This window comes from Arvicola amphibius, chromosome 1, assembly GCF_903992535.2.
Source record: "Arvicola amphibius chromosome 1, mArvAmp1.2, whole genome shotgun sequence".
In the NCBI taxonomy this organism is placed as follows: Eukaryota; Metazoa; Chordata; class Mammalia; order Rodentia; family Cricetidae; genus Arvicola; species Arvicola amphibius.
In genome coordinates, this window is record NC_052047.1 from 18,251,763 (window position 1) to 18,279,316 (window position 27,554).

Below are 27,554 nucleotides of genomic sequence, written 5' to 3' on the forward strand. Positions count from 1 at the left end.
TAATAGACACAATTGCTTTTTAATAGTGAGTGATGAAGGATAGTTATCATGAGTGGTAGAATAAGATATTCAAATTAATATTCTCTGCTTTCTATAGATCTATTTATTGGGAATCATTAGGACTATAATTATGTAAAATGATAACTATAATTGAACATATATCCCTATAGGCACATAGAGTTCAGATGAAGGTGTTCATCTTATGCCACAGACAGGATAGGGTAATAAAAAACTGGAAAGGAAAGCATGAGTAACCAGATCTGGTACTTCTAGACTCTCCAGGGGATTCAATTCAGATGGTTCTTTGTCAAGATGTACAATGTCATGTGAAATATAGGATAATGGCATATATGTAATAAGATGATATTTATAAATAGAATTAACACATTTTTATATTCTTTTATGTATCAGCAACCCTTATTGTTCTAAATATATTGATCTTTACAATGAAAATTTTGTAAAAGAATGATAGAAATTTAAAATCATTTATTCATTTTTATTATTTATGTGAGTGTATATGTGTATATGAGTACATATATCTGTGTTCGTATATATGAACTTGTGTGAATGTGGGTGTGTGCATTTATGTGTGCATGTATATGTGTGTGTGCAGGTGTGTGTGTAAGTACGTGTGTGTGATTGTGCATACAGTACTAATAGAAGCCAGGAGAGAGTTCTGAATCCCCTGGATAAGAAATTACAGGTTGTTGTGAGACACTCAGCTTAGTGTTGGGAGCCAAACATAGGTTTTCTTGAAGAATAGCCAGTACTCTTAATGGCCAGATCATCTCTCTGTAGATACAGCTTTTAAAATCTCAAATAAGGTTAACTTTTATTTGAGGAATAAAGAAATTTTAATACCTAAGTTTTGCCAATCCAAAAATAAAGACTTACAAACAATGCCATTTTCTCATGTGTAGCCGGTAAGATCATTAAATTATTTCCATAGTTATAAAAGTACATTTCTTCTTCAAAACAGAATTACTGTCTTGTGGAAGATAAGTCTGTGTTGGAAAAAAAGAAGACATAGGCCTTCCTTCCACTCTAGTGCTGTGTGAGGAGAAAGAGAAATGCAGAAGTTAACATGGGAAGTAAGGGAAATGCAGAAGTTAACATGGGAAGTAAGGTGCCCTTTCAGGCTTTCTCTTGAGGTGGAATTCCCAACGAGTGAGAGACAAGTGGAAGATGATTTGGAAGAGCCCAAGAACACTGGAGATGTGGTAAGTGAGGGGCGCTGTGCTACCTAGGTGAAGCTCTGCAACCCAGCTTTGCCAAGCATGCTGTGGGGATAGAGTAGCACATCCAATGGGGGAAGAAGGCAGGACAGGGAAGTGTGCAGCCTGAGCCCATGTGTGAACCTGGTGTGTGCATATGTGTATGTATGTATAGTTACAGGGTGGGGGAAGTTGCTCCTTTGTAAGTCAGGAGGAAATCATGGGTTGCTTAGAGTGCTCAGAAAGTGATGGAAACCTAGGTTTAAACTGTGTAAAGAAAGAAGAGACTCTCAAGAGAAACAAATGGTCAAGCCTAAATCATGGTGAGTGCCAGCACTCCTAACCCAGTTAAGTATCTACAACACTTCAGTGTTGACAAGTCTAAGGACCAGACCAAAGAAGCAGAAAGAAGTGTATGTCCTATGACTCTGAGATTCTGAGAAGGACCTTACAAACAATATTTAACCATGGAGAAGAGAACAGAGGAATCAAGAATATCAATAAAACACCATAATAAAATGGGCCTGTTCCTGAACAGAATCATAGAGACAACCCTGAGGTAAACAGAACTTTGAATCCATGGAACTACTCAAGTTAGTTAAAGAGAGAAAAACTGGAAGTTTAAAAGAAAGACAGATGTCTTTACTTCATATTACATGTCACACAAGGAAAAACAACAGCAGGAGAAAGATAAAACCTATGACAGAAAAAGAAAAGCAGCCATATTTCTTTTCATGTCTGAGTGTAGTAAGCAAACATTGTCTCTACAAGATCTCCCCAAACAGAAATATGAAGAATATAAGAAACTGTCTACAAATGAATCTCAACATATGGTTGCTTCCTCCACTTTCATCTCTTCTTTACCATATTTATGAGATATCAAGTGAACTTTGGGATTAATAACAATCTGAAATGAAATAAAAGGTAACAGTAAGTTTTCATATCACATGATATTTCACAAACAATCATTTATTACTCGACAATTAATTTGAACTATGGAAGAAATAAATAGAAAGAAGCTTTGCTGGATCTAATGAAACAAACAACCAGAACACAGCTTTATAAGGGAGAAATCACAATAATTTTATCCTATCACTTATTTAAATTTTCTCCTAACTTTTTATAAATATCAAAATAATGTTTATAATATTATTTGGTTTTAAGCTACTTTATAATAAATTAGCCTGGCTATAGTCATATTGTCCAAAACATCACTTCTTATATAGGATATTTATATATTTAAAAAAGAAGTGATTAGTGTGTATTTGCTTAGGGTAAATTATTAATTATTCCAGAAACTGTTCATTAGGTCAATGAGTTAACATTACTGAAGAAACACAGAAAACCAAAGTTCAAAAAGATTCAAGCAACAACAAAATAGTGTGTTCAAACTTTCACCTGTATGTTCTATAAATATAGTAGAGTTACAAAATTCAATATGAATAAATATTTATCAAAGGCTTTAACCCAAAAAGAATATTTATTGAGTGGTCTAATAAACATATAATCATGACAATTACTTTGAAGAATTTGGAGAGGATCCAATTTGCAGCAAATGTAAACCAAGGAGGTTCTTTTCCCTGAACTTTGGAAATGATCTTTCTTTTATTTCTTTTATAGGAAATAAGTGGAGAACTATGGTTTTGCCATCAATGTCATCTTCATTATAAGAGTTTCCTTTTTCTTTTTGAAAAAAAAATAAATTCAAAGTTAGAAGAAAAGGTATAAGGCTACTAACAGAACTTTGTTTTTTCTATATTATTTGTATACAGAGAGGTCCTTTTCCTGCCCTATAATGATATCAGCCTATTACAGAGAAAACATCAAAGTCAAAAATGTTTCTGTAGCACTCTCTCCTGATTTGCATGCCGGTCTGTATTCTTCCAAACAAAAACACCAGGATTATGTGTTATAGACAGGAGGACTTCTGCCATCTTCTGTCAACCTTTATGACTGTCATAATTTTGTAATCTAGAAGTCAATTATTTGCATGGTGTCTCTTAATGTCATCCTTTTTTTTCCCTCATGGATTATTTTTTTTATATTTAAAAATTTCCATCTCCTTCCCTCCTCCTCCCTCCTCCCTCCCCTCCTTCTCCCCATTCCCTCCCCTCCTTCTCCCCCTTCCCTCCCCTCCCCTCCATCCATACCTCCCCTCCCTCCCTCTCAAGGCCAAGGAGCCATCAGGGTTCCCCACTCTATGCTAAGACCAAGGTCCTCCCAACTCCCCCCAGGTCCAGGAAGGTGATCGACCAAGCTGAGAAGGCTCCCACAGAGCCCGTCCATGCAGAAGAATCAGAGCCCAGAGCCATTGTCCTTTGCTTCTCAGTCAGCCCCCGCTGTTGGCCACATTCAGAGAGACGGGTTTGGTCGCATGATCCATCAGTCCCATTCCAACTGGAGTTGGTGATCTCCCATTAGTTCTGTCCCACCTTCTCCATGAGTGAACGCACCCCTCTCGTTCCTGACTTTCTCCCTCATGTTCTCGCTCCTTCTGCTCCTCATCAGGACCTTGGGAGCTCAGTCCAGTGCTCCAATGTGGGGCTCAGTCACCTTCCCCATCTGTCGCCAGCTGGAGGTTCCCTCACGGTCCTGACTTTCTTTCTCATGTTCTCTCTCCTTCTGCTCCTCATCAGGACCTTGGGAGCTCAGTCCGGTGCTCCAATGTGGGGCTCTGTCATTTTCTCCATCCATCTCCAGGTGGAGGTTCTATGGTGATATGCAAGAAATTCATCAGTATGGCTATAGGAACTGGCCTTTTCAGGCTCCCTCTCCTCAGCTGCCCAAGGAACTAACTGGGGGCGTCTCCCTGGAAACCTGGGAACCCCTCTAGGGTCAAGTCTCTTGACAACCCTCAGGTAGCTCCTTAAATTAAGATATATGCTTCCCTGCTCCCATATCCACCCTTCCTATATCCCAAGCACTCCATTCCTCCGAGCTCCCCCCGTTCTCCCCTTCACACTTTTCTCTCCCCATCTTCCCTTGGCCCAGTCTTGCCCAACCCTCAAGTTCCCAATTTTGCCTGGCGATCGTGTCATCCTTTGAAATTTTGGACATAAACTTCACAAAACCCATGCTGCCATCTTTTCTCTACATCCTAAGACCCTGTTTCATCTTGCCCTATTTCTGGGGACAGTGATTTGTATCACTTTTTAAAGAAGGTAGCCTGTTACATTTCTCCTTTATAACATGTAAAGGTTGACAAGCATTTTTTTTTTGTGTGTGTGTCCTCTATTGAGTCTATTTGAGTAATCAGTTATCTCCAGACATCTAATTTGCTGTCTGTAGCACCCAATGATGCTGTGTATCTAAAGCAATCCTGGTTAAATGGATGCCAGGATTTGGTTTTTCTAATTGTACCATTCTCTTTGCACAATTCCCCATTTCTTTATTCAGTTGTTACTTATATCAATATTCCTTTTTGGTTCCCAGTTTTATATAATAGATAACAATATGGTATTATTGTTTACATCGATATAAAAATTATTCAATGATAATCCCTTTATGATAAAGCATTTTTGAAAAATCGCCTAATTGTTTCCATAGCAGAAAAAAATGTTTCAGGTTCATTTGTAATTTCTGATTCATCCTTAGAATGAACTTTATCTCCAAAGAACTCTGGTGGAAAGAAATGTTAAAAAAAGCCACCAAACCCGAATGTTACATGCTGTGGTTCTCTGACTCTAAACCCCTCTCAGTGAATAGAACTAAATAATGCACATCTAGTCATATTTATAGCATTATGTATGCGTACACATGTTTGTTTCCATCTTCTGTGTAGATGCCTTACTGATCCTGCAGACTCTAGGCTGCCTCATATATATATATAGCTACTGTTATTAGCACCAAGTAATTAATGCATTTTGGAGTGAATTGTGTGAGATGGAAGGAAGGAAATAAACAATAAAAAGGTGGAAGACCAGGCTTTACAGAGATTTAAGTCACCTTTAAAGCGTAGAAGTCTTGGAGGAGAGTCTGTCCTTTTACTGGCAACATGTGAAACTGTTTTTTCTCCATCACTGACATAACCTCTTGCAGAGATTCTCTACACACATGACAAAAGATTCCCTTGCCATGGCCAATGGGTAGTAAGGAAAGTGCAATTTCCTGAGACTAAGAAGCATGAGGGAAAAGCAGTTGTGAGATTGCCAGAGACAAGAATTAATTATTAGATTAGTGTCATGAAATACAAGGTACAATTTGAAACACAAGTGAAAATGTTGTGTGAGATTTAGCTATGCAACCTACAGCCCGGGGGAGATGCCAGGACTGAAAATGGTTATCTGATAATCACAAACATACAGATGACACTTTAAACAAAGAAAGTGTATTGGACAAAATGTGACAAAGAAGATGCATGAAAGCCATAGCCAGAAAATTTGAAAGATTTCATAGGTGGGCAGAGGCGGAGGATTGGCAAAGATCTTCAAGGGCTGCACCATAATGAAAAATTTGGGGTTTCTTATGACTCATCTCTTTCATCTTTCAAGTACTAGCTAAATCACCACTACAGGAGAGACACTGATGACATGGTAGACCATAGTTTAAGATTATCTTCATTGGTAATTAGCTAAATTTAAAGTCAAAGTCTAGTCACAATCTTTTTCCCTTGGGATATTGGTTTAATGTCCTTTTGAAGTAGATGCCAGATCAAATTTATTTAATTTATGTAAAGCAAATACCGTCTCATGCCTACAAGTTGTTGGTGCTCATGGTGGTCTGTGCCATGCCACAGACTGAACTGTTTGTAAAGGAAGGAACTTATTGCTCATTGTTATAAATAGATGCCCAATGGCAAAGAGTGTGGCTGCAGGTAGATTTTCTATGCTCCAGTGGATGGATCCACTACCATGCACATATGGACAGCACTAATTGAATTTAGTGAGTTACTAAGAAGGTACAGAAGACATGAAGTTAAGGAGGAGCCATAGTGGGATGATATGAGGGAGTTTTATAGGGAAGAAGGAAATGGATTTGGTTATGCTTCATTGTATGCACATATTAAATTCTCAAGAGTAAAGAAAATTTATACAAAATAAAATGTAGCCAATATTAAGGTGCTGCATCTCATAGATTTCTTGTTGATTCTCTTTAGGAGCATAAGGGCATATAAAAAAAGAGAACAAAACTATTTCCAGAGATAAAGACACTTTGTCTAACTTTGATCACTTTTGCTCTTAGTGAGCTTCAGGACTGGACAAATTATATAACTCATATAAAATGAGTACAGTGTTTTAGTTCTATGTTTTCAAGTTGTAAAAGCTGATAGGTTATTTTCTATTCTTGATCCTTGTGGCATAGGACCACAAGTAATGACAGTGGGACGTACAAGTTACTAGACGGGTTATTTTCTGTTCTGGATCCATCTGGCAAAGAGCCACAAGTACTAACAGTGGTACTTCAGGTTTCTAGATGAATGTCTCAGTTGAGCAGCTGTTGTTTGAATTGTGCCTTTTGATTGGCTAAGGAAAGATGACATGTGACTGGCTTCCAGGCAAGAGCCTTTTTGATTGATGTTGTAGTCCATGGGCTGAGTCAGAGGTAAAGGGTTAAGTCTTAGGAACAGGAGCATGAGTGTATGTCTTTCATCTGTTTTGGATCTCGGCAAGAAGATTCCAGAGTTTTCATCCCAGCATCATTTTCAAGAACAGCCAACCAAAGAAACACATGCTATGTAAGGAAGGAACAATTCAAAGGTAATAAGCCAAGAGGTATGGAAAACAATACACGAATTAATACATAGGCTAAATTTTGCTTGTGTTTTCTGTCTTATGTGTATTAGTTTCTATGGGTGTGAGTTTAGAAATTCTTAGAATTACTTTAAAATGTTCTTTTTTTTCAAATTTTTCTCTACTCAAACATTAAGTGAGTGAGTGTATGTTTAAAAATTGTCAAATTTACTAAATTTGGAAGTATCTGGGAAATTTGTGATGATACTTAAACTGTGTGAAGTGTTTAATTTGGTTCTTCTCAAACTTGAGGAGCCCCAAGACTCTTGTGAGTTGCTGAAGTCAAATAGCATCACAGAAATGTTATTCTCTGTCTTTACCATATTAGCAAAAGCTACAATGGGTAAGAACACTGAATCTGTGTCAGAATCAGAGCAAAAACAAACAAACAAGAACAAAACCAGCTTCCCCGAGGACTGACTGCTATGCACAGAGCAGCCAGATTGTTAATTTATTAATAATGAACCACAGGTTTAGACATGGATGGCAAAATAAAAGCATGGTGTGAGTCTTCTGGTATAAACTGAAGCCCAATGAGTAGACAAAGGACAACTGACATGGTGTGACTATTTAGACTTACATTTGTATAAGACAGTAAAGTAAGTGTCCCATTTTAATTAGTGCTAAAACTCAAACTCTGAAGCAAAAATTAGAAAATTTAAAGCTTTGTGAATTTGACTGTTCCTGAACACAGAATTTTATAAAATAAATTTGGTGCTAATGTTAAGTAATAGTTTTCATATGTTGAAATACGTCAATATTTAGGTATGCTTGACTCTTAAGTGAATATTATAAAACTGTGCATAGTAAAGGATCCAACCAGGTGCACAGAACCAGTAAGTTTTGGGATGATACAGTGGAAAACCATATTCTATATCACCAATAACTGTTAAGAAATGAATATGTTTCAAATTATGGGGAGAACCAAAGAATGCCTATAATTTGAAAATGGGATCCATTTGGTTTTGGAAAACTTAACTTTCAAAAAATAAGTGAGAAATTCATAAACGGTTTATTAGCATAATTTAAAAATAAATTGTTATTCTCTGTCTTTACCATATTAGCAAAAGCCACAATGGGTAATGTAATTTCCTTGCTTAAATTTCTAATATTGTGCATGTTGATGGGTCATATAAGCCCTCACTTCTCAATGAATTGGTTAAAAATTAGTAGTATTAACACCGAAGTATGTGAAAAAGTTGGACTTAATTTTGCAAAAGAAAAGTCAGCCATAAAATAACCATATAATGATAGGGTACTGATTTGTTACTCTTACAGCTAGATTAAAAAATATATAAGCTCACAAAAGTACTACTATTCTTTCTCAGTCAGTGACTCAGCCCATCTGGTATTCAGCAACCCAGTGATGCACCTGATGACTATGCAGACCATTAGCCTCATAGGCTCCAATGCTGTATGCCAGGGGTGCATTCTCTCTGTAATGAATGCTGATGTCTCATCTACAGCCACAGTACATTTACTCATTGCCATAATTGTGCTAACCTGTAACAATATGTACTCTCTGAGTAGCAGAATTTTGACCCAAGTAAGAGCAGTGCTATGCTTTTCCTAGATCAGTTTATCACTAAAGTACAATTACTTTAGAATAGAAAGGGATTTCAGGAACAATGTAGTGTGAACTTGCTCATGTCAAAGATGTAATAAGAGACCCAGAGACAGATAGATAACACAGTGTGTTTCATGCTAACTCAGAGATTGCTGAGTTTCCTCTGCAAAAGCTCACTCAACTATATTGTCCTTTATTTCCTATTGATCCACACACTGGTGTGTACAGTGTTCAATCTTGAGGACAAATTTTGAAGGATTATCTACAACATTTACACAATCTACAGCAGCAATCTTTGAAACTTTTGCCTACTTTCTCAGCATGCCAAGAGGGTTTCATTTATTAAATCAATTTTTTTTAGAAGTTAAATCAGAGATTGGCAAATACGATGTTGAAAGTCAAATTGGAAAGCTTAGTTTAGGTTTCCATTATTTTGCTTCCCTCATTGATATATATCTGAACAATAAAAGAACTGTTGGTGGTATCGCAGTCCCTGATTTCAAGTTGTATTGCAATATACCAGAAATCAGCAGTGGAAAACAAAGGGAGCATCTTCAACAAATGGTGCTGCTCTAATTGGATGTCTGCATGTAGAAGAATGCAAATAGATCCATAAACATCACCCTGCACAAAACTCAACTCCAAGTGGATCAAAGACTTCAACATAAAACCAGATAAACATATACATATATTTGTAATGTTTATTTAGATAATATTGCCATTTCATCTGGTGACTCAAAGGGATGACAAACAAAGCAGTAGGTGGATATTTTGTATGAAAACATTCTGAAATTTATACCAAAAGGAAGATATGGGTTTCATACTCAGTAGAATTCTCAGATTCCTTTTTGTTTTCTGCCATTATTTTCCATGAAATTTATTTTTCTTTTTACTATTTTCACACTACTCACCTCCTTTTCTTTCTTAAAGCTAATAAGAACTTTACATTAAAATATTATAGTGTTTAAATGATTATATATTATTCCCTTTCACATATAGAATAACATTTGAGCTTGAATTAATATGTCCCCTTTGTAACATTTCTTGTGAAAAAGCAACTACTGGCAAAATGATTAAGTTTAGTAGTTTCTATGTTGTATCAAGTCACTTTGAAATGTTTAACCAGCTTGACAGCTTTCTCATAATCAAATGTCCATGTGGAAAATCACAAATCCTGTGAATAGTATTCTTTCTCATCAGTTCTTCAGTCAATGAATGTGTTCTTGTGCTCTTGTACCATATTATAGCATCATTAAGAAACATAAACTGTTAAAAACAGAAGTCAATAGCAACACAACCTGTTAAAAAAGGAGACCACATATTTATCTATGATTATTCCATATTGTCCCTATGGAAATAAGTTTAGGTTCATTTCATTTAACATGAAATGTTTGTATGACTATGCAGAACCAAGACCAACTAACTCATCCTCCTTCAAACTATTACCTAAGGTTAGATGACAGACTTTTAGTTGCTTGTAATAACATTCTGGAAATGATAATGACTATTCATGTCTTCAACTGGTATCTATCCTAAGTCAAAGTCTAGATAAGAGGGAATAATTTGTAATACTTGATATGTGTCATGAAGTTTAAACCTCTCATCTTGCTGTTAATTGGGCGTGTAACTATAGTTTCCAAAAGGAAATCCTGACCAGCAGAAGTTGCATCATTGCTGGTTCCATTCATAAGTTACGGGCACAGAGTAACACCTTCAGTGACAGGCACCCTGAATTATGCATAGACAGTGAGAGAGATAACCAAGGAATTACTACACTCACCGGAGACAAAGGAAACAAAAAGCAAGGTTTAGAAAAGGATAGAGATAAATGAGCTTCAATGTTCTGGGTGTTTGAAATTGACAACGAAAGTGGCCAGAATTCAATGAGAGAAGTGAATAGGTCGTTGATAGAGTAGGAGTCAAGGAGGGCTTGCGAGATGGTACTCAGGGCAGTGTTAGGCATGGAGAAGGAAACTCAGAACAACCATGGAGCACCACTGGGTGATTTTACTCTTCAACATGCCGTTTAGCTTCTGTGTTCGACTATCCCTGCTTCCCATGCCTCCTCCATCAAAGGAGACAAAGCCTCAGTTTCTTCTCTCACCGAAGAGTCTGGTTGATTTCTGATTGGAATTAAAACTCCTTGACAACGGCCCATGGAAACAATCTAATTCATCCTATAGGTCTTTCTTTATGATTTCTATTTGGGTGACTAAGCACCATATCAGAGCAGTGTTTTTCAAACTCAGTATCACAAACTAATAGTGCAAAATATGACTGTTTTATGAAATATATAATTGTATCTTAGATACCATGCTGTGCCATGGAGTATATTTTTATGTTGGAACATAGCACCAAAAGCTGGTCTGACAGGATGGCTCCACAGGTAAAGTCACTTGCCACCAAGCCTGATGGCTTATGTTAATCCCTGGAACCCACATAGTGGGAGGAGAGAACTGACTTCTACAAGCTGTACTCTGACCTCCACACACACGTGTGTGCACATAAACACACACAAATAAAGGTGATAAGGATTTTTTGTTTGTTTTATTTTTAAAATCATTCTAAGATATTTCTGAAAGCTTGTAGGAACCAGAAAAGGTCCACTTTCTGTAAGAACAAATTTTGAACACTGATGTGCGAGACAACATGTTTGTGGGTGTCAGTGGGAGCAGTTCACCTCTAGTAGGGAGGAATACTTTATCAGTGATGCTGCCTAGCATTGTTGGTGTATAGAGATAGTTGCCACACCAACTTTAATTGGTTTCCTTATTTTTTCAATTCTTTGAAGATTATATATACCCTGATTTCCTGTATATAGAACAGTCTGCTTGTATTACACCTGGTACTAATCTTATATTTACATGAACACACACATACATATATACGTATCCATATATTTATATGTATACATGCATTCATATATCTGTGTTAACATAAATGCATATCTTTATATCTATAAAGCATTACAGTGCTTTATAGCAGCAATACATGTCCCACATTATTTTATACCAGAGTTGATTGCTTTAATCAATTCTGAATATTTAGATAAGCCACTACAAAATCTTTAGCAGGTTAGTTGTTTTATTAAAAAGAAAAGTATTTAGAAGAAAGAACTATCCTGGCTTTGTTTTAAGCCTAATTTGTAATCTTATTCCTGGATTCCTCAGTAAAGAAAGAATAATAATTATTGAAATAGTTATAAAGAGATAACAATTTAATTTAATTTGTAGAAAGTTACAGTTTTACTTCCTAGGTAAAAATGAAGGGGCTGATCCTTCTCCAAGCCTTAGACCTTACACTCAGGGTAACTATGAACAACAGTGTGAATGCAGAATAGGGGTAGCTCAGCCACTTACTCATGAAGGACATCCCATGTTGGGTCTGAAATTCATACTAGATGAAAAGCAAAAATTAAAAGATCTAGTTTTTGTTCTTTGGGGTTTTAAAGTTGTGTTCAAGAAACAAATTAAGAATACCATATGATGACACCAGCGACAGAAGCTCATTAAGGCTCGAATTCTGTGTCTTTTTTTTTATAGATGACAGAATAGTCTACCAGAAGAGTGGGGTATAGTTGTGGAGGCATATATTGTCATTGCTAAATTACTGTTACTGCTGAAATGATTATTGAGTGATTGATTTGGGGATAATATTTCAAATTAGCCTTCATTCATTACTTCATTTGTTATCCATGCTATTCCAAAGACAGATGATATTTTCATCTTATATGGGGGAAGAAACACTGAGGCACAGAAAGATCTAGTGCCTTAATAGGCAAGTCAGGAACGAGAGGGGTGCGTTCACCCATGGAGACGGTGGGACAGAACTAATGGGAGATCACCAACTCCAGTTGGAATGGGACTGATGGATCATGCGACCAAACCCGTCTCTCTGAGTGTGGCCAACAGCGGGGGCTGACTGAGAAGCAAAGGAAAATGGCTCTGGGCTCTGATTCTTCTTCATGGACGGGCTCTGTGGGAGCCTTCTCAGCTTGGTCGATCACCTTCCTGGACCTGGGGGGAGTTGGGAGGACCTTGGTCTTAGCATAGAGTGGGGAACCCTGATGGCTCCTTGGCCTTGAGAGGGAGGGAGGGGAGGTATGGGTGGAGGGGAGGGGAGGGAAGGGGGAGAAGGAGGGGAGAGAAAGGGGAGAAGGAGGGGAGGGAGGGGGGAGGAGGAGGGAAGGAGATGGAAATTTTTAAATATAAAAAAAAAATAAACCATGAGGAAAAAAAAAAAAAAAAAAAAAAAAAAAGAAAAACCAAAAATAAATAAATAAATAAATAAAAATAAAAAATTAAAAAAAAAAAAAGATTAATGGCAAAACAATGACTTGAATCAAAGTGTGTGTGCAGCCAACAACCTCACTTAAACTGCTAGCCAAGCTGTCGGAGTTTTAAGTTAAGAACTGGTAATTAAGCAGGCACATATTTAAATGGGGCAAAATAATAGAGAGAACACCCCAAGAGACTGGAGACTGATAACAGAAAATAATTACAAGGTTAAAATGTGCATTACATGATTGAAGCATGCCGAAGTATACTAAGACTTGAAAGTTCATGTTGACTGTATCTTGGGAAATGAGTTGGGAAGAATTTGCTTTTCAGAGGACTTTGAATTCTGTTCAGGCATGTATTGTTAGATTATTGTTGCTGTAACAAAGTACTTGACAGATGCAACATAAAGGAAAAGGATTTACTTTAGGTCATGGTTTTAGAGGTCATGATTTTAAAGATCATGGCTCCATGTGTTTTGGCAGAACATTACGGTGGGAGCAGCGTGTGGTGGAAGAGCTTTTTCACTTCATGGAAGACAGGAAGCCGGGAGAAAGAGAAAGGGCCCCTGGAAGATACGCATTACACTCATGACTTACTTTTTTTTTCAATAGTTAGAAACTTACTATTAAGCAGTCTGTAACATTTATTGACACCAATAAAAATCTTTTGTGCTTTTGCTGTTACTAGAGTCCACATTCCATAGTCTTGATAGTTTGTTTCTATACAAAGAATTAAGTCAACAAAACCATACACTAACATTATTAGAAAACAGTAAATTATGCTAAATCACAAATTTTCTCCATAAAGATTGATAATTAACTTCATATATTTGCAGTACTAAAACTAATTAATTTCACTTAATAAAATATGTTCTTTAGAGTAACTTCATATTCTAGATGAAGGAAACATAATTATCGAATTACAACTATTGCATTAGGACTTCCAATTTATTACCACAATTCAAATACTCTTTAAATATATGTTTCTTTATATATACTCTTTAAATGTATCTATATTAATAGGCAAAATCAGTACAAACCAAATAGTTTTCTATAAATCTACAACCACCGACCCTGTAATTTGAGGATGTTTAGGTTATATATTTAACTTAAGTTTTACAGACATATTTACTTTCTTCTTTTTATAGCATAATTGACAAATTTGAATACATTCATGGCATAAAAGTCCAGTGCTCTGTTACAGATCTCTGCTTCTGTTTCCATCAATTGCTGGATGAAGGTTCTATGGTGATATTTAAGATAGTCATCAATCTGACTATATAGGCAAGGCAAGTTTGGGTCCCCTCACCTCTATTCTTATAGGGTCTTAGCTGGGGTCATTCTTGTGGGTTCCTGGGAAAAGATGAATGATTCTGGTGTAGTGGGCAGCAGAGTACCAAAGTTAGTAATTGTGTGTTGCTCATGGCTCAGGCCTATGGACAGAGAACAGGGACAGAGAGATTGCCTACCACCCATGAAGCTCTGGGCCTGATATTTGGCATAAGGGAAAACAAAATGTAGGCCTGGTGGAACAAACATAGGAGATGAGGAGGCATGGAGGCAGTGGCAAGAGGAATACTATAAGCTGATCGGCATAGTGATTCCAAGACAGCCAGAACTACATAGTGATACCGAGTTCTAAAACCTATTAATAAAGTACAGGTAATGTTTGGTGAGAATAGCTATTGAGTAAACTCAAAGTATCAAATATTTATATGGTGTAGATTTAATTAATTGCCACAATTTATACCTAAAGCAAAATCATGACTTACTTTTACTACAGATCCAGGGTGTCCAAAATACTACCATCAGTCAGAGACCAAGTTCTAATATCCAAGCCCTTGGCAAAAGTTTTTATTCAAGTCAAATCAACCAAATTCTTGATAAGGTAGAAAATAAGGATTCGTGAAAATATCTTAAAGAGGCAGATGGATCTCTATGAGTTTGAGACCAGCCTAGTCTACAAAGCAAGTTCCAGGACATCCAGAGCTCTGACACAGAGAAACCATGTCTCAAAAAAATGACATATATCTAGTCTTTCCAAAATTTGATTAACTTATTTATTTTACACCCCAACCAAATTCCCCCCTCTTCTTATTCCATCTCCTATGCCCTCTGCTCCCCCCAATCCACTCCTCTGTTCTGTTCAGAAAGGGCAGCCTCCCCTGGGTATTAATAAAGCATATGAAGTTGTGGCAGGACTGAGCACCTCCCCTTGTATTAAAGCTGGGAAAGGCAACCCAATATGAGGGATAAGATCCCAAAAGCCAGCCAATATATACACTAAAGAATGTTCTTGGTGGGTGGGGAAAACAAAGAATGTTCTCCTTGCCTTTTTGAGAGTTTCATACGAGGTACCTTGGTCTTATTCACTGTCCCTCCAACTCCTTCCATGCCCACACTACCTTCGCATCCCTAATCACCCTATTTGACTTTTCCCCCCACCTTTCTCATTGTTTTGCCCAACTATTCTTAAGAATGGTGCCTGCCCTGGAGTGTGGTTGGCCTATCAAGGGTCATGTCATTAAAGACAGCTGTTTTTAATACTCTAGCGTTAGCTCGTGTGCAAGTTCACAGGCACTTGATTTTGGATTAGCATGAGTTGTATTGGAAGGAGAAACGCACACTGGTCATGGCGTTGAGCTTTAATACTGCTTTAAAATTATGAACTAGTTTGGAAAGAAACTGAACAAAACGATACAAAGGGATGAGTGTTAAAATTTTGGCTGGATGCAAAGAATGAAACTGAACTGTGAACCAAGCATGCGCTACGAATTTTGAAAGCTGGTAACTGAAACTAAGTGTCGTGTCACTGACTAAGACAGGAAAGGCATGAAGGGGCAAAGACTGCATTCTTTAATCACAGTAGGGCGACATATTTAACATGTAAACCTTTGTACCATGCCAGGCACAGTGTCAGGTATTTAAAGATGATTAAAATTGATTAGAAATACAGTTGAACAAGACTGTGGCAAGAAAATGGATCAAAGACCACTAATAGGTGTCTGTAAGACTAAAATCACAGGTGAGGGGAGATCAAAATTTTGGGGTTGCCTGAGTAGAATATTCTACAGTGTCCTGAGAATGGAATCAATTGTGAAAGATTGAACTGGAAAAGAAATACCCAGATCCCTTAGTACAAGGACTTAGCCAAGGACTTCAGGAGAGTAAGAGGATCTCCAGTCTTTGAGGTGTTAGAGGATTGCATCAAAATGCATGAAAGCTATTTGCTAACTGCAAACTCTAAGTGATACACAATATCAATTGTGTATAAGCGTTTCTTTGTTTTTAAAGCAGAGCACATTAAAGCATCTGCGAAAAAGAATTGGGAGAATTCCAGGTTGGAAGTAGCGATTTAGTTTAATGTTTCTTGAAAGAAGAAATTTTCCAGAAACAATATGCAAGACTGTCCCAGAAGTTACCAGTTACATTCACTCTTTCAATTAAGATCTAATATCTTTCAGAAGTAGATATGAACTACCTGCTTTTATGTCTCAGAAAAGGGAAATTTTCAGAACTTGACTTGTTTTTTTTTCCAGTTCTTAAAAGGAGGCAAGAACCAGAGCTTACTCTAAAAAGTGTATATATTTGTCCGAAAAGAATGTCCCACTAAGGATATAGCAGTAATTTGTAATCCAAAAACTAAAGAAAGGTGTAAAGGTAAAATGGATATTGGGGTATAAATTCTTTGATTTTAAAGTCAGCAAAGAACCATATGGGGACAATAAAGTATTACCTGGAAAAAATGTTTCATATCTGTTGCATATATGCCTTTACAAAATAGTTTCAGAAATCTTTCCATTCATATCCTGTCTGAACATTACCAGAAAGTATGAAAGATGTTATGGTTGTGAAGAGAATTTTGCTGTGATCAGTGCTAACAGATTTAATTCATATTGAAACTAATTCTAACTTCTAAAACCAGCTTGCTCATTTTAGAACTAAATCAAAGGGATCAAGACAGAAATAATAAAGCAGCGAGCTCAAAGGAGGGAAAATAATACCATTAGGCAATGTGTCATACAACGTTAGGTCATGTGTCACACCATTTTAGATAGTAGTGACTAAATATACACCTTCTTGAATATATAATATAGAAATATATATGCTATAATATGCATTTGTTTACTGGTGAATGAATATTATTCTGTTCTTTTTATTAGGGATAATATATATAACTTCATTTGATTAAATTATCTATCAAATGACGAAACTAATGTGTGAATAGCAAACACACTCTGCTTTTATCAATCTATACTTGCTTCTGAGAGGAACTTTGTAGAGCATATTTCATGTATATATGGTTAGTAAAGATCTTCATCACCATTCCTGCCTGTGGAACAAAGGGCAAAGAAAGTTTGTCAAATGTAACAGCCACATACTTCCAAATTAAAAATATTCACTTTTGGAATATGTCAAAAGGAACAAACCCCTCTATGTTAAAAAAAAATTGTGTTAAAAACACAAAGGTCAGCAATATAGAAGAAGTTTCTTTTGAAAATAAAGAAACCACTACCTCTAAATGTATTTGCTATGTTTCACCAGTAATCTTTGGTATGGACCCCAAATTTCTGCCTGTTAATTTTAAATTATCTCCATATGATACTATATTAATATGCTTTAATATAACTTAAAGCCTACATAAGTGCAGTTTACAAAAGGATGAGATATGAACATTTTCATGCAAGGATCAGCTCCAACCCTTTTAAAAGGCAAGACAACTTTACTGTGGCATCAGCATAATAGAGAGATATAGTAATGCTGCGTTGGTTTAGTTCTCTGAGGAAAATCTTTATGATTTTTTAAAAAGATGCCTCAATAAAAATATTTTAGGATAATTGTAGAGCACATTAAAACAGTCTTAGAAAATTATTTACAACCTTGTGATAGTATAAACCCCTCAAGCAAAATAAATCTGGATCTTGTACAAAAATATTCTACATATAAATATGAATTAAACACTGAATAAAACAGTCACCATATTTAGGGGACACAATTAGTAAGGATATATTCTGGGTGTTAAAATGAAAATTACATCCACAAAATAATGTTTCCCTAATAATTGAAGTTTTAAACACTTCCACCTTAATCACAAAATTTCAAGCTTCACAGTCTTAGAAGCTGCCATTTTTATAAATATAAAGTTAGCAAACAACTCTTTTAAGACCACTTTTATGTTTTGCTCTGGTAAGAAAGGCAAAAATAATACATTCTTCAAAAGTTTATATGCTTTGTGAAATATATAAGCATCTCTAAATTAGATCTGATTGTATCCCTTCTCTAGAATGAGAAAGCATCCAGCTTTTGCAAGTTGAGGTTTTATTTAAATATTTTAAAGAATACATCTCTCTACCTCTAAAAAATTTGCAAAATTTTAATAGTTAAAAACATTTATGTTAACATATCAAGTTAGTTCATATAAGACAATATATCAGGCATTATATCAATATGTTCATGATTTCTGAGAGGAATATGATTGACCAGCAAGTTTCTTTAGGCCACCATAGTTCTTAAAATACTTTAATTAATTCTCTGAGAATTTTATGCAATATGATTTGATCATAGTCACACTCATATTTCCCCCAACTCTTCCCAAGGAATCCCTATTTACTCCCACCCAAATTCCATGTACTTTTTAAAAAACTGATTCTCTCCTCAAGAAGTCATTATATACAAAAAGCTCCTCAGGTAGTGGTTTAGGGCTCATGAACCTTTTCAACTTCCATGGTAGAAGGTTTATTGGCTCAATGTTGTGCAGGTCAGTGCAGGCAGCTACTGCTGTGATGAGTTTATAAGCTCAACGGTCTTGTCATACCCAGAGGGCATGTTCTTTCTGAGCCTCTGTCTCCCAAAAGCTTCCCTTAACCATATTTCAGGATAGATTATAGGCCTTGGTGCGTGTAGTGATTGATATTAATGTCCCATTTCAGGGTGAGTACTCACAATTACTAATTTCTTCCACTTGATGACCTGTATGTCTACATTGACTGCCATCCAGTACACAAAGGTACTTCACAGTGAGGTCTCAAAGTTGCACCAATCTAAGGGCAGAAAGAGGGAAGTTTGATACTATCACCATTTGGCAGAATAATTATAATAGCTTCTTCCCTGGGGCCTTAGAGCTCCCCAACCATGGGGATACTGGCCATATTTGCAGTGCTCTGCATGTGTTTCCTCCTATGGAGTTGGCCTTAAATCCATTCAGAAAATGCTTGGTTACCCCCATACCACCCATGCCACTATTTCACCCATGAGCATAGTTTGCTTGCCACACTGGTCATTATTGTAGTTCAAAGCTGAGCAAGAATGACAATGACTCTCGCTCCCACCTAGAAGCCTACACAGCACCCCCCCCCCCAGTACTATGAAAGATAGTAGTCAGCATGGAGGAAGCTTCCTGATTGGTACGAGCTTGATTTCTCCTGTCATGTTTCCAAAGTGTGCTTTGTCTTCAGCAATACGGCACTACCACCAAGTTCTCCTAGACAGCTTGGAGCATTGCCAATAGCTTGCATTGTTTGGGGAGATATCTGGGACATCTCTGACAGACAACTTGGGGGAAGGTATCCTATATCTGGTACGGGGCTCTTTATTTGGCAAACTATGGCATAATCCCCTGGATAGGACAATTACAATTCAAACATTTTATATTAAGATATTTAATTAATATATAAAATCTTACATGACACTTATGAAAGTGATAGGTTTCCCTGTGTCTTTTTCAATTTATTAGTATTAGTTGTCCCTTTCTTCTGACCTACCTTTGGTATCCTTCTTTCAACCAAAAATTCCCTCCCAATTATTAAGTTTTCCTCAGTTGTAAAGAAAAAATTGTAAATAAATGAATGGTGCTGGAAAACATTATATAGGTGAGGTAACCCAGGACATTCCATGTAGACCTTAGATATATGTGTTCATTTTAGAGTGCTGTAGAATCTAGGAAACTAGAAAGGGACCATTGGTACTGAGGGGAAAGAAAGGCCTTAAGGGAGGAGAGATATTAGCGCATAGGTGATAAGGATGAAAGAAAGAGATGGACCATCACATTTTACTATGCTTTGCATCTACATAGCACTTCACCATGTGAGTAAAATAATTGTTATCACAGTCTTTGGAATAAAGTACTTGTAGTACTAAAAATTTTATTCGACAGTGTGTGTGCATTTGTGTGAACAGAGAAGGAGGCCAGAGGACGATGTTGGCTATCCTGCTCTATCTCTCAGCTCAGTACTACTTGAGACAGACTATTTCATTGACTGTGGTGTATGCATTGGGCAGTTTGGAAGGAGGAAAGGGATGAGAAATAATGTAATTACAACCTCAGAAAGTTTTTAAAGGATAAAAATATTTCTTCACCTGAAAATCTTATCAAAGACACTTTTTAAATGTCTTGTCTGTGTGGCTTGAAAGATTCTAGCATAAACATTAATCTCTCATAATGACACATTCTCCCTGTATAACTTGAGGAGTTAAAAACAAAATCAAGGTTTTTTTTTCTGCCAGATAGTTAAACTTTGAGCTAAAATAAATTTATCATAGTTGTTATTAGTTATTAGAACTATCGAACCTAAGATAATATATTATCTAAATAAAAATTAAATAACCATGAATTGAGAGATTGAATGAGGAGGAATGGCTAATTTTAGGCTGCAAATATGAATTGAAAATAGAAAACTGAAATTATGCTTTCACACACAAGTTCATGTTTTTCTTTGTAGTACATAAAGCAGAGAATTGGGTTGAAAACTCCTCTATATTTTCTGCTATCTCCCTTGGTAGGACTGAACCTACCAAGTGATGAATTATATCACTTGTGAACTAGATATTCTGTAAAACATTCTGTAGACTCTATTTGCATCTATATCATGTGGCTTTTTAGATACAAAAATTCTTATTTGGCATACTGGAATATAAGACTAACAATATTTAAGCTAGTTTCAAATAAATAATGGATTAAAACTATATGACTCTGTACTGACAGTACATGAGGCTTGATTGGTTTCTCTGAATCCCAGAGTCTCGGCTGTAAGAGTCACGCATGCTCCTTTTAGCATCTTGTACTTCCACTGCCAACACAGACCTGTAGAATTACCTGCTTGATGTTGCTTTCTTCTACCAACTGTAAGGTTGTTTTAGACAGGCATGACTGTTGCTTGCTCTCTTTTGCTCTGAAATGAGCTTACTACTTGGCATGCAGCAGATGTCCAACACATAATACTTAATGACTGTGTACATCAACAAATGAAAGTTTGAGGACAACATCTGGAAATATTCTTAATTTAAGAAAGTTTAAAGACAACCAGGTTATTTGATTATTTTTAATGAGTATACATTTTGTAGGAAGAACCATACATATAACTTTTCAATAATTTAAAATTAAAAACATGCAGCCATCTAAGAACTATGTACATGCAACAACATTACACACACACACACACACACACACACACACACACACACACATATATATATATATATATAATGTAGGTTATATGTTTTCATCATGAGTCATGGAAACCTTAGCTTTATGGTCAAGAGAATATATCTGTTGTAATATGACTTGTAATCTCTCTCTTTTCTCCGCTCTCTTCACATTTTATTCTGCCTTGTCATTTCCTTCTGTTTCAAGATGGGCTTGCCTTTCTCCTTACTCTTAATTTTATTATTTCTTGTTCTGCTTCTCTTTCCATTGCTTGAATTTCTCATTATCCTACCTCTTCTCTAAATTCCTTTTCTAAGGTATGACTCATTTTAGATTTTAACTCACAAAGTAGTACAGCTGTGTGTGCAGAATAAAAACAAAATAGAAAAATGAAAAAGAAAGATAAAATGTAAAGATATTGCAAGGGAGCATGTGGCATCAAGACTTTGGGAAATTTAGAAAATTTTCCACTTATCTTGGGGTAGCCTTACCTGCGAACTTTCCCTCTGAGGTTTTAAGAGAACACGCTGGAAGGTGAATAAGGAATAAAGAGCTTCATATTATTGATGGGGTGGGCCCATGTATAAGGTAATAGAATCTAATCAACTTACATTTCTTTATCAATAGATTTTGATCATTTTTATTTCATAAAATCTATCAGTAGACTGATGAAAATGAAATTTTTTAGAAAATTTGGATATACAAATAACAAATTTAATATTGGTAAATCTGGTTGGAACTCATAAATAGAACCTAGTCCCAATTGAAGTCCTGAAATGATCACTCTTCTGTCTATGATCTACTTATTTTATATCTGTCTGTCTGTCTGTCTGCCTGTCTGTCTATCTATCTGTTTGCCTTAATTTGATTTATATTACTATGATAAAACACCATGATCAAAAGCAATGTATGTAGGACAGGGTTTATTTCAGCTTACAATTGTAGTCAGTCATAAGGAAAGTCAAGGTAGAAACTTGGAATACAAAGGTGGGAACTGAAGCAGACACCATAGAGGAACACTGCTTACCAGCTTGCTCCCCAGGTTCTCACTGAGATTGCTTCCTTCTATCATCTAGAACCAACTTCATGAAGTGAGCACCACTTTCACATCAATCATTAATCAAGAAAATGTCATACAGGTTTACAGATTTGCTCACTATCCAATCCTTGGGTGTATTTTTTTAAAATTGAGATTTCCTCTTACCCAAATGACTCTAGCTTGTGTCAAGTTGATAAAATAAAACCCATGAGAACTCTATCTAATATATCTTTCTGTCTATCTTTCTTTCTGCCTATCTATCCATTTCTCTTAGTTAGGGTTTCTATTGCTGTGAAGAGACACCATGACCATGACAACTCATATAAAAGAAAAACTTTTAATTGGCTTGACTTACGTTTTCAGGGATTCAGTCCATTATCATCATCATGAGACATGATGGCAGGCATACATGGTGTTGTGGATGGAGCTGAGATTCCTACATCTTGATTTATAGGCATCAAGAAATTGTTACACTGAGAGTAGCTTGAGCATAGGAGACCTCAAAACTCACCCCCACAGTGACTTCACTCTAGTTAGAGAGAATATATGAAAACCATATTTTGGAAAGGAGCCATGCCATTGAGAATTTTTCCTACTTCCTTTTTTTTTGTTGTTGTTTGTTTTTTTCTGTCCTACCTGGAAACATTCTAACTGCATAACTGCTGAATACTAGGTTCAAGATGTTTTCCTTTTTGAGGAGGATAATTGTAAATCAAACAATAGACACAGACTATCCATACATAACTCACAAAACACATTCTTACACTTCAAAAGCCATATAAATCAAAGATAACAGGTGTTACTAAGCTCTTATTCCATCTGGCCATTCCCTTTTTGAGAACTACAGTGAGAGCCTCTTATGAAAGAAGACAACCCGTCTGTAAACTGTCAAAGTCCCGAGAGTATAATGAAGGGATGGTTTAGAAACTGGACTTGCAGCTCATACGCTATTATATCACAGTAGAAGGTACTGTTTTCAAACTTTAGCTGTATATAGTATACAGAATATTTTCCTGTAGGATAATTCAAGAGTGAAAACAAATGGGTTTTGAATAATGGAAACAGATTTTCAGTGCTGCTGTATGCATTCTATTCCTTTTGGCATAATCACCATTTCTTTCATACCTGACATGTTCCTACATTTAACTGGATCACTAGGTATAAAATGAACTGATATTAATTCACTGAGATTAGTGAGTTAAGATCAGGGTCAAAATTAATGGAATAGAAACAAGCTAATGTCCAAGAAAGCCAATGAAATGAAGAATGGTTCATTGAAAAGATAAACAATACATGTCTTTAATCCCAGCACTCATGGGACAGTGGCAGGTAAATCTCTATGAGTTCAAGGCCAGCCTGGTCTACAGAGTGAGTTCCAGGATATCCAGGGTTGCACAGAGAGACCCTGTTTTGAGAAACAAAACAACAATAAAAAAGATAAACAATAATGCTAAAGTTTAGCCAAATTAGTCAAGAGAAAGGAGGCAGAAATTAATAAAATTGGAGGTTGTAGTTGGTTTTTTTTCTCTTTTACTCTTTATACTGTTTGTAGGCCCACTTCCCAGCTTCCAAATAAACACATGGAAACTTATTCATACCTATTTATGCCCGGCTTTAGCTTGACTTATTTCTCATCAGCTTTTCTTAACTAATTATCCCATCGATCTTTTGCCTTTGAGCTTTTACCTTTCTCTATTTCTGTATATCTTTTCTTTCCTTCTTACTGTATAGCTGGGTGGCTGACCCCTGGGGTCCTTCTCCTTCTCCTTCTTCCACTCCTAAAATCTCTTACTCCCAGATTTCTCCTCCTATTTATTTTCTTGGACTGCTAGCCCTGCCTATCCTGTCTCCTGCCTTGCTAATGACCGTTCAGTTCTTTACTAGATCATTCAAGCAAAGTAACACAAGTTTATAGGATTAAACAAATGCAACATAAAATAATGCAACACATCTTTGCATCCTTAAACAAATGTTCCACAACATAAAAACATGTAGTACATCTTAAAATAATATGTACCTTGTAACTTTATATAATTCTATGAGAAATTCATACATTCTAAACCCTCCAAGAGCCGGGCGGTGGTGGCGCACGCCTTTAATCCCAGCACTCGGGAGGCAGAGGCAGGCGGATCTCTGTGAGTTCGAGACCAGCCTGGTCTACAAGAGCTAGTTCCAGGACAGGCTCCAAAGCCACAGAGAAACCCTGTCTCGAAAAACCAAAAAAAAAAAAAAAAAATAAACCCTCCAAGAATGCAATTACATAAGAGGACTATTTCTGAATACTGGGTTATTTAATGTCTCTGAAATCTATTGACACTTTTGGCAATGAGATAAGAGAAATGACATGTTTGTTTGTCTGTTTTACATTTCAGTTTTGGGTGAAGTTTGTTTTTATTGTTAGAACTAAAGTGGCTACTGTTGGATAAAGTTAATTTTCCTATTTTGCTTGCGGGGAAAGTCAGCTTCAATAGCTATTCTGACTGTCCATGGTCCTACCACCAAGGATACAGGCACAGGTGCTCTGGTCTAGAACTCAGGACCGCTCTGCTCTCCCTCAAAGGGAAGAGATGGAAGATCTGGACAACAAAGGAAGAAGTGGCGTCATTGTACTCTAGTGTTTTGTTTTGCTTAAAAAAACAAAAGCAAAAAACCCAAGTCCACACCTCAATTCTAATCATACCTCCCCGACTGGAAACGTGCAACCTCTGAATCATCACCAGTTGTGCGCACCCGGGCCCTCTACTGCTTGGAGCTTCTCTGTGCAGGCATTGACAATTACTTCATTGTGTGGCAATGGCTGGCACCAAATAGACCATGCTCCTATCAGGCTACATGAAGCCAGCAAACCTCAGTCAGTAAACCTGTTGGGCTTGTTTCCTTTCTTGTCCCCAGTGACTGTCATTATTTTCCAGCCTCCCAGCCCTGACCTGGCTGATAGAGATCAGATGGTGACTGGATAGAAGCCTTCCCAGTCTTGGGTCCATGATGTACGCGTAAGTACTCAGCTTTTCTCAGTGAGCTGACAATGGGGACAGATATTTACATCTCCTGGGACAAGCTATGCAGATTCTGACTGGTAGAAGTTATTTTAATTATATGAGATTATATTTTGTGTTGAAGTTTTGTCTCATTGGTTTTTGAATGAAACAGAAAGGACCAATGTGATGTTTTCTTTCTAAATAGAAGTTAAATATAATATATTAACAGTATTATATTTTAACATTCAGAAAAAACTATGCTTTGATGAGTAAAATATTAAACACAGATTATTTGATTTCTTACTATGCTCAACATAATACGTTTTTAATAGTATAGTCTTTAATGAAGTATATTATAGGACAACAAAATAAAAATTGAATAAGAAAGAATATTAATTGTTTTATTTGTTTAATTCCAAGAAAAAGGATGACTATAACTGATATATATGCATATATATATATCATTTATATCACATAAATAAAATGGTTAAGTTAAAATGCTTATGTGTAAACAATTATTGAGTTAGCAAAAACTTGAACTTCAAAGTAAATAATTACTTTATTTTTTATTAAAATTATTAATTTTATGCAGCAATGTTTGTGTTATTGATTTAGACTGAAAGGATAATTGATATGGGATCAATGATTTCTTTCAAACGCCTATTTAGCCCAAATTTGCTATTTTATCTCTCAAATAGGCATGTAGTGTCTCTCTATATAAATTTCCCATGTTTCCTTTGATCAATGTGTTAAACATTGTGAAATTGTGATTCTTGTGATTGCTTAGTTTTGAGCTTGTCTTCAATGAAACATAATACTTTAAGCATATGGACTGTCATATTCTTAAATAAGTATTTTTTTACATTCCTCAACTTACCAATACCAACATGAGCCCAAGGAAGACAGCCCATTTCATGCATAAGTTTGACCTAGACAGATCCTGTCCTAATAATATAACCCACCACAATACCCATACTTTTAAGTATAAGAAAGTATATTACTTAGCAAAATAAAATGTACAGAAGAGAATATGACATGTTAACAATTTCAATTTAAAAAGGCATATCAAAGAACCTGAAGTCTTCATCCACCTTTATCTCAGAATTTAGTGGCATGCCTGTCTACAATCCCGACTCTCTTTCCCTCTCAATTTATGGCATCATCTATATCTACTTCACGACTCTGTTCTATTATTAGTCTCTTTTCTACTCAGTTTTTTATTGTACCTTTACTAATCTCTTCTTCTACTCTGACCATTTTATTATATTATTTTACATTAGTACCTCCTCAGATTTGATTCAGAATGAATAGTTCTGAGTATTGACATTTAGACAAGAGTTGCTTTTTCTTTTTATTTGTTCTTCTCTCATACAATACATGCCACCCGAAGCCTCAACTCCCTCCACTCGTCCCCATTCCTACCCCAACTCCCTTCTCCCAACATCCACTGCCCTTTCACTTCCCTGCAGACAAGAGCAGTTATTCCAGGGTTATCAACTGAACTTGGAATAACAAGATGCAATAAGACTAGACACAAATCTATCTGTGCCTAGCCAGGCTGTCATTAGAGAGTCTTCCTCAGGCGACTGATGGGAACAGAGACCACAGACAAACATTAGGCAGAGCTTGTGGAACCTGGCAGAAGATGGGAAGGAATTGTGGCTGAAAAGCATTTTTAGCACAGATATCCTACCCCATACTTTGAATAGATCAGGAAGACAGTATGAGGCTAGTTAGTGTATTCAATAAACTCATTAGCAAAGGTACTTTGAACAAGGGATCTCATTTCAGATAGTAAATAAGTGATACTTCTTAGAAAAGTCCCTGGCTCACATTGAAGAGAAGAGGAAAAGGAATTATTTATTTGCACATGTTTTAGGGCCAGGTTTCCACTCATCCTTCTGGGAAGTCCTTTATCTCTCAAGGCTTCACGTTAAACTTAAAAGTTAGGAGGGGGTGATAGTAAAAAAGAAAGGGCGAGAGGGCATAACCCTTAGCAGAATTTGTGAGTATCTCTAAGGATGAATACAAAGCTATTTTGGGAGCTTGTTATTGGTTTAATTTTGACATTATTAGTTTTACTTAAACAATAATGATGTACTATTTCATATAGTCTGCATTTTAAGTAGTAAGCTTTTCATTGTGGAGATGTTTACGATGTGTGAGTCTTTGACGGACAGCATTTTATGTTTTTGTTTTGTTTTTGTTCTGGATCTTGGTCAAAAGTATTTCTAAATCAATAAGTCAAATAATCCTAAATTCCGTATAAATAATTATATTCCGTAATGTCAAAGAGTTAACAGCTAGTTGGCATTGAGCACAATAA

General features: G+C 36.3%; 1 protein-coding gene across 1 annotated transcript in view; it reads left to right on the plus strand.

Moving 5' to 3' along the window:
- The first annotated feature begins 1,070 nt into the window (after positions 1-1,070).
- LOC119806550 (transmembrane protease serine 11F) overlaps positions 1,071-27,554 on the plus strand; it is a 65,478-nt gene continuing 38,994 nt past the window's right edge. Inside the window, exons 1-3 of the mRNA XM_042054641.1 lie at positions 1,071-1,220; positions 1,390-1,537; positions 19,229-19,352. Coding sequence (XP_041910575.1) covers positions 1,071-1,220; positions 1,390-1,537; positions 19,229-19,352 — 422 coding nt within the window. The remainder of the gene's footprint in view (positions 1,221-1,389; positions 1,538-19,228; positions 19,353-27,554) is intronic.